This window comes from Phoenix dactylifera, unplaced genomic scaffold, assembly GCF_009389715.1.
Source record: "Phoenix dactylifera cultivar Barhee BC4 unplaced genomic scaffold, palm_55x_up_171113_PBpolish2nd_filt_p 000076F, whole genome shotgun sequence".
Taxonomy (NCBI): domain Eukaryota; kingdom Viridiplantae; phylum Streptophyta; class Magnoliopsida; order Arecales; family Arecaceae; genus Phoenix; species Phoenix dactylifera.
In genome coordinates this window covers 513461-526166 of record NW_024067675.1, presented here as the reverse complement: position 1 = coordinate 526166, position 12706 = coordinate 513461, and the positions used below count along the sequence as shown (strand labels likewise).

General features: G+C 37.0%; 1 protein-coding gene across 1 annotated transcript; it reads left to right on the top strand.

Moving 5' to 3' along the window:
- The first annotated feature begins 1686 nt into the window (after positions 1-1686).
- Positions 1687-12119, top strand: LOC103724296 (5'-adenylylsulfate reductase-like 5). Its single transcript, XM_008815510.4, has 4 exons — positions 1687-2066; positions 9671-9852; positions 9964-10088; positions 11386-12119. Exons 1-4 carry the CDS (start codon positions 1893-1895, stop codon positions 11811-11813), a joined length of 909 nt encoding a protein of 302 aa, XP_008813732.2. The 5' UTR covers positions 1687-1892; the 3' UTR covers positions 11814-12119.
- Positions 12120-12706: the final 587 nt, after the last annotated feature.

Genomic DNA, 12706 nt, shown 5'->3' with positions numbered 1-12706 from the left:
CCATGTGAGTATGGATTGTGTGCATCAGGGTAATGACTATGATGATCAGGATTGAGAAAGAGAAGCTTGAGAAAATAAGGTTATAAAAAATGTGATTTTAAACATACTCTTAGTAATTTTAGAGTTGTGAAATTTATCATTGATAATTTGATACAGTTTTAAAAAGAGAACCTAATACATGAATAAAAAGAAAAAAGTCATGCAGTTGATGTATTGTTCTTTTTTTTTGATACATTGTAGACGAAGCAATGGTAAAGATCTGCACGGATCAATTGCCATTTTACAAGATTTAGCAGAATAGTACCATTTGACAAGGTTTCCATCACAAAAATGTATTTACTTGATTACATTCTATCTACATCAGTACATGATTAATTACTCCTTTTATCTTTTTTTATTAAATTTTTTATCTAATATTACCATTTCATGTTAATAGCCTTTCGAAATTAATGGAAATCAAATGTTGGTGATTTTTTTATATGGAGATGAATCTCCCAACAAAGGAGTCTTTTTCTCCCTTATTGCCTTGCAACATAAGTAAAATGATATATATTTTGATATGCTCATTATTTTGCAAAATAAAATCTCATTATAACTACATTGCTAGTTAGAAATTTTAGTTGAATTAATATTTACTTGTTTTATTCCTATAAATTATACCAAATGTTAGCGCAAACAATTCAGAGTAACTCCTTTAGAAAAATAATTTTACCAAGGCTTTATGCCCTGGAAAGCTTGCTCATCAACGCCCTCTTAATTATGTGACTTGTTGAATCTAGATACTAAGGGTTGTATCCATACAATAGATATGTAAGTTTGCTGCCTTACTTAAAAATAAAAAATAAAAATAGTTTTATTTAATATTGCTCTATGCTTTTATAAATCCTAAATTAACTACTTACATTCTCACCAATTTCTTTGTTTCCTTGTTGGGTTTGTTAGTAGTGCTTTTCCATAACATAGTTTTTGGTCAAGGCTCACTTACAATATCGATATAAGTCCGAGATATACATTTTGCTTGATGTATTTTTTCTTATTGTTGTAAAGGTCAATCTTATTGCATTTTTTTTTCTTTCTATAACCATTTATAGCCCTCTTATAAAATTTCGATGCGGTAATTAAAAGATTCCTGCTTTTGATTACTATGTATATGCCTAAACAAACTATACTGCGAATTACAATTTTGTATTTACTTTGCATACGAGGGACGTCTTCGATGTTCAACTATATTGAACTCTTAGGTATGCGTAGCGGGGCATTTGTTGCTGAGTAAAAAAATTAAAGAAATATAGTTGAAATAGAAAAATTATTGAAATTGAACAGTTTCATTATAATAGTAGAGTAATAAATATTCTTTACTTATTGACCCTTCATTTTTCATCAACTGACAATGAGCGAAAAATAAGATGCACGATGAAAAAGAAACATCTAAAACATTTAAAAGTTATAGAAGAAAAAAGCAAATGGCAAAGTATGAGTTGAAGGGATGCCAACTTAAGGCTGATGTGAAGAAGAATTATCTATAAGATATTTTATGCTCTTTCAGTGCCAAAGATACATATAAATTATTTCTGGCAAGATATAACACCATATTTATACCAAGAACTTGTATGTAATTATGAGAAAGTTAGGGGCTTATCTATGTACACTTGCCTGACCTACAACAAAAATGGCAGGAGGGCGTTTGGTGGGAGGTCCGGATTGGCGAAGTAGAGAGAGAATTAAACTGCGGTAGGAGAAGGGACGACCCATAATAAAACCGGAACAATCCATCCGGGAAACGGAGGAGAGCGAGACCAGAGAAAAGAGAGAGAAAAAGATATCACCTTTCCCCCACTTGGCCTCTTGTCTCCACCCCATCCCTTCGCCTTCTCCCTTGTTCCCTTCGTTCCATGGCCGGCTCCCCTCTCCCTCTCCTCCTCGTTCTATCCATCGCCTCCTTCTCCTTTTCCCGATCCTTCGCCGCCGCCGCGGCGACGCCTATCTGCCCTCGATCGGACATCGCCTTCCTCGATGTCGTCAAATCGCAATGCCCTCTCTGGATCGAGCCGTTGCCGCCTCTGGAGGTAGGGTTTTGTTTTCCTCCCTCGTACATGCTTCTATGGATGCGCATAATCCGTGTTGTTCGTGGATCTCTTTCGATTCTCTCTACGTGGGATTTCGTTTTGCCCTAAAAATCGCGTCTTGGTCGTGCTGTTTTGGTTTCATCGTTGGGAGCCGTTGAAAGGTGGGAGCTTTTTGAAGATTCTCTGGGTTTGCCCATATGGTTTTGGGGCTTCTAGTAATTTTTCGTTATGAGATTTCTTGGATTGAGGTTTTGATTTTCTCACGGTCAGATTCTATAGGTTCTAACTTTATTGGAGTGAAATGGTGAAAGAATCCGAATCCTGGCTTGTGCGTACATGTGATTTTGTTGTCTTCACATTTTTCAGGGCTGAAAGTTTTGAATATGTGGAAAATTTTGGAGTCGTTCAGCGGGCAACGTGAAAACTTGCTTGTTTGCCTGAAAAATATGATAGGCATGCATTGCTTTAGGTATAGCTGTTAGAGAAGCGCCAAGATTGCTGGTGGACTCATGAAGGCCTTTTTAATTCCCATCACTATAAAAGAGTTTATCTGATTTCTCTTTGAGTTGCTTTTTTTGGGGAAATAACTCTCTCAATAACCCTTGTTTTGTGGATTATCTGACTGAATTCTGATTGTCTTTTTGCACCCGTATTCTTTAGTACGTGTTATTCCCATGCATGCAAAGAAAAAAATTGAACATCTTGCATGCAGTGTCATGCTTGATGCTGTCCTTTGAAGAATGTGTGGTTAAGAAATTTAAGGGGTTTGGATGCCAGTACTTGATATAAGGATAAGTGCTAAAACATTTAATATTAAAGTGGAAAATAAGTGGCAACATGTTCTAGTACAATTGAGAAACGAAGACCGAGGAAGGAAAATAAAAAGTCCTGGAGATGAAAATAGCAATCTAGATTTCATGTCTCACAATTATTGAGGTACAAGCAACCAGAGATGTCTTAGCATCTAACTGGAACATACTGTAGTGCCGTCCTTTTAAAACTATCCTTATATAACAAGTCGCAATGCCCGAACTCCTCCAAATAGTCAAGATGCATATGCTGCTGCTAAATTGATTGAAAGTTTCTTAGAGCTTTTCCAAAACGTATGCTGATATATATATATATATATTATTTTTGCTGTTGTAATTAAGCTGCTCATGCACCACGTGCATGTGTAGTTTGCCACTAGCCGACCAAATTCAAATTCATCATTATTAATAGTGATATCCTACTTTCATACATGCATGACTTTATTCTTTTCAGTTTTTCTGGAAAACATCTCTCAGTAAATGAAAGCCCTGAGGAGGATTCAAGTACAGGGCTTAAGCCTCATACGATATGATTCTAAGGAAGAAGCATTGGAGGGTTCTCCAAACCACCAATTGCTTCTGCAGAGGGCTATCGAGCTGGAGTCCTCAAGCTTAGGGTCAAAGTATTTGAACATCAAACTCTTAAGAGCATAGAGAAAAATGAGAGGAATTTCATTGGTCAATATCTTTAAATAATACATATTTTCCATTTTTCAATGCTTAATTAGTTAGTAGTGATTATTTCTTAGCTTTTTAAGTGAAACTATATACTACCATATAAGGCTAATGGTGTGTCAGAAATCAATACGAGGTTTGCATTTGCTTTACAAAAAGTCTTAAACACTATGAAAGGCTTGTGAAAGTTACTGAGATTGCTTAAATGATTGTTTTGGTAAATTTATCTCTTTGTATTATGCATGCATTTTTCTCTATCATATTACTTTATAATACACTTCCCATGCATGAAAGAGAGAGAATCCATATATTCTTATTGCATATTTTATGTCATGTTTGAAATATTATTATATATATACTTTCGTAGTAGACATACAAGTGATTTCATGAATTCCCTGATTCAGATAAGGTTAACGTGCTAGGATGTTCAATCCTCAATTGGAAACAATTGGCAATATGTTTGTCTAGGTGGATAGCAGATTCAGACATAAAATAGTATTTGTGTATCTCATAAATATCATACTACCATTTTACTTGCCCTCTTTATTTTTAGTTTTTGGAGAGGAGTTTACTTTGCCTTCTTCAATATGTAAAGTTGCGGAATTCAATTCCATATAAGTTACTACCATCCCCCAACAACCAAGTTTTTCCCCTTAAAGTCTAAACGGGAGTTGCAACAGGTCTTTCCTTGTGTATCAAAGTCTGAAATCTACGCACCTCTAGATGGTCATAACACTTCATGCCACATTGACTTAAAGATGCTTGGTATCCACCAAAATTTATTGGCAGCGTGATCATTAGCGTATTTTGACATTGTGTTAGAAATCGGTGTAATGACCCAAGATCTTATGCAAAAGACTAGCTGGAAGGTATTATTTAAGTTCTTTATCTTGTATAAGTAACTAAGATCTCTCCAGCACATAACTAATGTCATACTAAACATACACCCAAAGAGTCCAAATGGAATCAAATCCAATGACAAATACTATAATTGTCCCATGGTTGGTCCCACATAGGCTTGCGTTGCAGTGCTCTTTGTCCAAATGGGCCATGCTGCTATGATACTATTTGTAAGGACTCGGGGTGTAACAACTTAAGACTTTATCCAAAAGGCTAGCTAGAAGTTACTATTTGGGTTTTCTAGCTCTGTATAAGTATCCAAGCTCTGTATAACCGATATGAGATTAAATACATGCTCGTATGGGCTCTCACATACTCTTCGTCTCTTCCCATTTAAGCTATGGTCTCCTCAATATGCTAAAGGTTTAAATCTCTTCAAATCCAATCATAAATACCATGATCACTAGCAGTCCGAGCATAGTACGCCATATCGGTATGAACCGGGTGGTACGGGGTGTACTGAATCGGGTGGTACGGGGTGTACTGAATCGGGTGGTACGGGGTGTACCGAATCGGTTTGGTACCAGTACCCGATACAGATGGCGTACTGATACTAGGCACGCCAAAAAATTTTCGTATCATATCGACACGATGCTAGTGTGGCACCGGTATGGGGTCCGGTACCGAGATGGCGAACCTTGAGTATGGGTTTGTTACAGTGAGATATTTACGTGGATCATGTTAGAGCTTATAATGATTCTTTTCTAGCTAATAAATAGTAAGGATATTCTTGCTTTGTATGTACATGGGTTTCCATTTTTTAAGTTTTGTGCAAGATATTTTTATAGTATTCTTGCACCTTGGCCATTCTCATATAGTATTTAGGTGTTTTATATATATATATATATATATATATATATATATATATATATATATATATATATGTATTTATGTATGTATGTTTTGATGCAGTTTTCTTTCAATAAGGAAAATGTGAGTTACTTGGTAGTACATGTTTTGATCGATAGTTATTATCACGCATAGGGATGCAAACGAGCTGAGCCGAGTTGTAGGTTCCTCAAGCTTGGCCCACTATATACATGAGCTGCTCAAACTCAGCTCACTATATACATGAGCTGCACGAAGTCGGCTTACTATATACATGGGCTGCACGAACTCGGCTTACTATATGCATGGGCTGCACGAACTCGGCTTACTGTATACATGGGCTGCACGAACTTGGCTTGTGCTTGAGCTGAGCTTGACTTCAGCTGTTCAAGCCTAGCACATTTAAGCTTTCAACTTAGCTTTTACTGAGCCGTGCTGAGCTTACACATTATTTCTCCAACTGGCTTATGTTCAAGCTCTACTCATTTATAAGTCAAACTTCAAAAACTGTTTGAACTTGACTCATTTTCTTGTTGACCCGAGCCTGAATTGAGCGTGGGTCGATCCAATCCCAAGCTGCTCATAAATTCCTGCGAACAGACATTTGACCAGAACGTAAGATTGTTGTCGTAGTTGCTCAAATTGATGGGATGGCTTTTGATATTTTAAAGTTTATAATATCACTACTGAAGCATTATATATTCAGTGATACTGTTTTCCATAAATTCTTAGTTTAAACTATTTTTTTTGGCTTATTCTAGCTAATACCTTTACTGTTGCTATTGCTTGTTGAGGTTTTCAGTCTTGATGGGTCTAAGTGTAAACTAGATGGTTAGCCACTACAGTTTTACTTCTTGAATCCATTACCGTCATGGGATTCCAGTGCTGTTTGATGCCTTGACCTGTATTTAGATGTTTGTTGCAATTTGCTACTCGTTTATTTGGAGATGCTTTTTGTACATGGAACTTATCATCTTTTTCTGTGTGCTAGTTTCTTGTAATTTTGTTTATTTTCATTTTATTTTCCTTCTATTAGTAATCTTGTCTGTTTTTGTGACAACAAATCTTATGATTTGAGACACATTTGGGTTGACCAACTACCTGCTGCATATAATGGGTTAGGTCAAGTGTAAACCTGCTATTCATAGAATCCCATCCATTGTTCACATTGCCTGGGTCAAAGGTTGGATGGCCCGCAGGCGAACCAGTTCTATAGTTAAATTAAAAGGTATAAACTATTTTTTGCCCTATCCCATAGATTTCCTCAAATGGAAAGCCATAGCTCTCCTTTGTTCAGCCGCCTGATCCTTGAATTCATTGCCGGATGTTGGAAGAAGAAAATGTGAGGAGGGCAGCGGGGGGAGATCACCAGCAAGATCTCATCAAATAGTGGTCACCAGGAAGAGTCTGCAAGCCACCAATCTTTTCATCTGCATAATTGGCAGTTGTGCTCGGCCACCAGCTGATGGCCCTTTGGCTAAAATTCGGGCCAATTGGGAAAATATTTTTCCTGTCATCATCTGCCAACAATCCCCTTGCATTGAATTTGTCCCCTTGTGAACATGATAATAATCATGAAACTGCTTGGCCCTCGTGCTTGTTCGTGTAAGTAGAGATTCATTGATGGAGGTTCTATGAGGAAATAGCTTGGGATTTTGGAGTCCTATTCAAACTTTTTTTTAATAAAAAGACGTGCTAATTTTATCCATAGGAGTGAATATGGTCCTATTTGACCAGATATGTGGACTTGCATTGGCGCTTATTTTGTGATCTTGTTATCTGGTTGTCTCGTGATCATGTTGCTGACTATTTGGTCCAGTAATTTACTAATTTCTAATGTTGTAAATTTTTTACTGATGATTCCTGAAGTGGAAAGTATCATGCTCTTGTTTATTATCTGGGAACTAAAACCACCAATGGCTTGACTTTGCACTACAGTGCATATATCCAAGTATTAAGGGATCCAAATCAGTTGTAATATAGAGATGTCTGATCAGAAACTAAATCGATAAATATGATGGCACGAGTATTTATCTATTTTTATAATCTTTTTTTAAATATTTCTTGTTTTTGATAATTTATTATTGCAAGTATCTATAATTTTTAGGGTTGATATCACAGGTCAACTAGACAGTTCATGGGTGGACTGCCCATTACCCAGATGTCAAAATGGATTGCGCCGGGTCAATAGTTTCAGAACACTTTTCATCAACCCATAACCTTGATCTTAGTTTCCTGGCATAGTTGGCTTTTCCTATTACAGTATGAAAAAAGATGATGAATTTACATCCTGGAAACATTTCACCAAAGAAAATGTGCTGTGAAACAAGAAAGGCAGTTTGACAGGAGTGTAGGTTATGTAATTTAAACTCGTATGCTACCAAGGAGCAACTAACTCATTAATATCTTGTAGACTTGGAATAGATTTAGGGAAAGAGGGAAAAATGAAGATTCAACTTGTGGTGGTAATTAGATGTGCGCCCAATTGGTCATTTAATAGCATCTATGAAGTTCATTGTCAAGCATAGATCATTTTCAACCTAGTAATGTTTAACTGTGCAATGCCTTGCTTTTCTTTCTCTTGAATTGTTTATTAGGTTGAATTTCAAGCAATTGCACCTGTCATTCAATTAATAGTGGAGGATTTTAACCAACTTAGTTAAACAAAAAAACCAAGGGTTTCAATCATGTTCTGTCTTTTATCGTGCTGAGAAGTGGCCTGTTATGGTCAAAAATGCTAAGATAGTAACTTTGTAGAAAGTTTGGCTCTCACGGGTCCTTGATTAAATCTGCATTAAATCATAGATCGGATTAACTATTTGTGCACCAGTATTATGACAAATTCATGCATATTGCATGCACATATGCAAAAGGTTTATTTTTACAAGCTAGAGAAAACATATTAAATGTAAGTTGTCAAGGATTTAACTCATCACTTTAAAGATTGAAGTCAAATTTGAGAGAATTGCCAATGCTAGGCCTAGGTCCCAGTAGTTTAAAGAGCTATTATAAGAGTGAAGCTTGATGATTGGATTTATCTACATCAAAGGGAAAGGCTTTGTGTTTCCCCAGTTCTCTGAGTCCATGGAGGCCAGCATGCTTTACCTTTTCTCCTCTTTTTATTCAGCTCTCGTTCTTCCTTTTTTCCTCCAATTTTACCATTTTTAATGGTACGGGCTAGTAAAATGAGTTCATATTTATTACCAATCTATTTTATTCATGATTTGACCGGAGAGTTGGACTAAGTGTTAATCTAATTAAATCATCGTAGAAGCCCATCATTTGATTGCAGTCATTGATAATTCACCCTAAAATAAGAAACCTCATGCACTGGCATCTCGGCCATAGAAAATATCATGTGACATTGTTCACATAAATAAAAGGAAATGGAATCTTGAAATTTCCCAATCATGTTGCTGTGGTTGGATGTGTAAAAAGTCCTGTCTACATCTACCTGATGGAGTGAGGATGTGTGAGGATGTTGAGAAAATCTGACCCATCTGACCACAGTAACATTCTTGGGAAATCCAACCTCCTTGCAAGATGTTTTCTATTTATTTATAGTGAATTTTGTTATAGCTTGCAGATTTTCTGTTGTCTCTGTGGTAGCATTGCAATTGTTCCCTTTATTATTGTCTTAAGAGATACTCACTTTTGAAGCTAGTTATCTCTGAAGTTGTAACTGTAGCCTAATTGGAGGTATAGAATGTAATTGGTTGCAGTGCATTCAGAAAGTTCAGGTTATGTGTTGGGAGAATGTTGCGACTTCCCAACTATCCAAGAAACACCTGAAAAGCATGTTAAAGATACCTCTACATCCATATTTGTAGGCATATGGTTTGCTTTTTGTCTTGTTTAATTGTTTCCAGAGAGAACCGCTCCACCTGTCCTGTGAGAATTTACTATTCTTTTGACATGGTTTGTCTGACTTGATTAAAAATGAGACTATGGTTGTTTTTGAAGTGGTTTCTCTGAGTTCATGTTGAATGCTTGCTTTCCAGGGTGAGATCAACAATCAACAGACTCATCTCTAAGGTTTTTTTTTTTTTTTAATGTCATGTTGTTAGATATTTCAAATATATAAAATATCTTTATTTCGATACTTATTATGTTCATTAATCACTTAAATTTTCCTTTCTTTTGAGAAATCATGTTTATATCTGATGTCATAATGCGAACAAAAATGTAGTTGGCCTACAATCCATTCTTTCTCCTTTTTCCCTTTCAGATATTATTTTGTTGGTTTTGCAAAGCACCATTACCATGGTGTCTTTGTCGACTTTAAGCCACACTTTCCATATTAATGATAATGAGTTTATGTGCAAGGTTAATGTGAAAACCCTCTTGTTGGTTATGGTGGAGAGAAAGATCTAATGTTATTCTTTTTTGAAGGTGAGTGGCAAGACACTTGAGCAAGAGTTGAGTCGCAGCCAGAAAAGTGCATATTACTCTATTTTCTTTTTTGCCTCATGGTGTCCATTCTCCAGCAATACTCGACCCATTTTTAATGCCCTCAGCTCTATGTTTCCTCAGATAAAGCACTTAGCAGTTGAAGAATCTTCTTCCATGCCAAGGTATGTGAAAAATTATGGTACCCATAGCCTTTGTTGCATTAAGGTATACATGATCTGTTTTCTGAGCATGAAAATAGGCTTCTGTTTAATATCTTCTCACATGCCAAGCAGTGTTTTCTCAAGATATGGGATTCACAGTTTTCCAGCTATACTATTAGCCAATGGAACAATGATGGTTCGATACCGTGGCTTAAAAGACATCAACTCCCTCGTGAATTTCTACAAGAAAACTACAGGTGGCTCCCTTTAGCTTTTTTAATTTTCTTCCAATTGTTTTTACTTAATCCACATAATGCACATCTCGTGTCTCCAACTCTTATGTCTTAAAAAGTTTAGCTTGAAGGTAAAATCTTTGAGGGTGCCAACTGCCTCAGTTGGTAAAGTCACTTGGGGTAGGTACATGGTTTGAATCCTGCTCTCGCATGATTTCGGCTGGGTTTTCTCATGGCCTAATTATTAAACTTGCAGCAGCAGGAGCAGAACAAGCAAATTTTTGCACCTAGACAGGGTTTTTGTTGTCTTGTTTGACTTAGGGTTCAAGAGTGATTTGATTGGCCTGACACTAATGTTGTCCTGGTTGTAGTTGAAATATTTGGCGAAGCTTTACAAAATACGCAAATAATTTGTAAAAGGAAACTGGCTGAAGTGCTCGTGAATTATTGCAAAACTTCACACCGCTGAATCATTCGTCAGTAGATTGCAAGCCCAAGTTTCTTTTTCCTGTATTCTAAATGCAAGAGTGCTGCGAAAAGGAGGCCACACTGCATTCATTAATTAGTTTCCATTAAAAGCTGGACTCTTGAACCTTTCAAAAAAGGAATTGCATTTATGAAAAACAAAAATAAAGAATTTAAGAGCCATCTTCTCTGTTCCTTGCAAGTTTTCATTTCAGCTGAGATCGTGGTTTCTATTGGTATCATATATGTAAAAATCTCAGTTCTATTATCTCGGCCACATATATTGATAAAATCCAAGATATTGTTCGATATGATATTTCCAATCACCTTTTACATCCTTAAACAGGTTGTTAATTAATAAATCTTGAAATTAATGTTAAAGATAGTTCTTTTTTACCATATTGGGGAAGATTTTGGTATCTCGGTCCAAAAATATTGGTCGAGATCTTGGAAAATTTCAGTTCTGTCGAAATTTCACCATTTATCATATTGGCTCGGTTTATCTCAGTCTCAACCACAGATCGAGATAACTGATATATCCAGAATTAAAAACCTTCCATCCTTGCTTCCCAATATTATACTTTGTGTACTCCCTCCTTTTTTTAATCATCACTTCTGAGGATGTGCACCCTATCATCTTTTCTCAAGAAATTGTTTGAGTTTAAATATATAAATTTTACCTCATTTAGATTTTAGCATCTGACTTTAACTGTCTGTTCTTTGTGCTGTACTGATAGTCTGTACTCATATGCATTGCAACCATCTGCTGATAGAAGAGAGGTCATCAGATACTGTAGAAACAGATTTTAAAAAACAGCTCAGTTCTTATATACACTATCCTGCTTCTGTGATGCAGGTTTTGATCCAGTTTCATATTTTGCGGTCGATCGGCCCAGCAATTCAAGAAATGTGGGATCCCTTCGGCCATGGAATGGATCTCTGAAGGAACTGATAGCCCATGAACCTTACATAGCGATTAGTTTACTTTTTGTCTGTCTAAAGGCAATGGTGCGTTTCTTCCCTGTGATCTTTGCTCACCTCAGAGCCTTCTGGGTTTCACTTGCCTGGCAGCTGAACTTGGGGATCTTGGGCGAATGGAGCCAGCTTTTGGAGCAAGCACAACATGTATTCGATATCAAGAAGCTGTGGAGCAAGCTTAGGCTCTGCAATAAGACGAGGAACTTTCGGAAGGGGGCGAACAATGCTCGGGCCTGGGCTTCCTCCCTTGCTTCTGTCTCACTGGGCGAGTCATCTGCCTCCAGAGCGGCCCCTCTAGGCTCATGATTTTATCCTTCCTTAATCCATTTCTGACCATGGTAAGGAAACCAGTGGGTGGACAGGGTCTTCATGTTCTCAGGGAGCAAGTCCATCTATCTATTTCCTCATCGTCATGTATCTATGTACTTTTTCTGTTATGGGATTTGGGACATGGGAAGCATCTAGCATGTAAATTTTTGAGAACCTGATCTTTTTTGTATATTAGTTTTATGGTAGTCTGCATTGCTACTGCAATGCCCAATCCACAATGGGTTTTCATTATAAATTACCTTTCAGTCAAGGAATCTTATTGATACATGGTTTGATTCTTGAGTTTAATTATCACCATACTATTATTGTCGTCAGTTTCTGTGCAATCATCAGAAAGTTCTACACCTACATGTATTAGAGATGTTTCTTTGAAATTCATGTTGTATCTGTTGACGACAGGCTCGATGCACCATTGCAATGCCTTGTAATCTTGTTGGCCATGTTTTCTTCAGATCTAATTAGAAGGTTGATGCAATCTTAGATGAAAGGATTCCAAGCTGGCCAACAGACGACACACTGGTTATGCTGCTTAAATTCGGGTTGTGCGAGTTGGTGATCTCAGCTTTAGCTATCTATTTGTGAAGTCTCGCCAACAGAGCATGACTCAATATAAACCTGAAGACAATGCTACCTTCGTCTGGTCCTTCCAGTAGCTTTCCGCACCGCATTATAAAGGTTATCTTAAAGCAGGCTTCCATGAGCTTTCTCACTAAACTCAAACCATTTGGATGCAGAGAGAGGCAGTGATAGGAGGTTTCTTTTGGTTGAAAAGATAGTTCAGAGGACAAATGCTGCATGGAGTTCTGGAGAGGGTTGCATCTCCTACGAGGAGATCCACGTAAAGAACCGATGTTCGAAACTAGCTGGAG

What these genes read in the sequence shown, in the direction of transcription:
- LOC103724296 (XM_008815510.4), top strand. Translation starts at nt 1,893, where the DNA reads ATGGCCGGCTCCCCTCTCCCTCTCCTCCTCGTTCTATCCATCGCCTCC. An exon ending in AGCCGTTGCCGCCTCTGGAG is followed by an intron (nt 2,067 to 9,670) that starts GTAGGGTTTTGT and finishes TCTTTTTTGAAG; the next exon opens with GTGAGTGGCAAGACACTTGA. An exon ending in TTTCTACAAGAAAACTACAG is followed by an intron (nt 10,089 to 11,385) that starts GTGGCTCCCTTT and finishes TCTGTGATGCAG; the next exon opens with GTTTTGATCCAGTTTCATAT.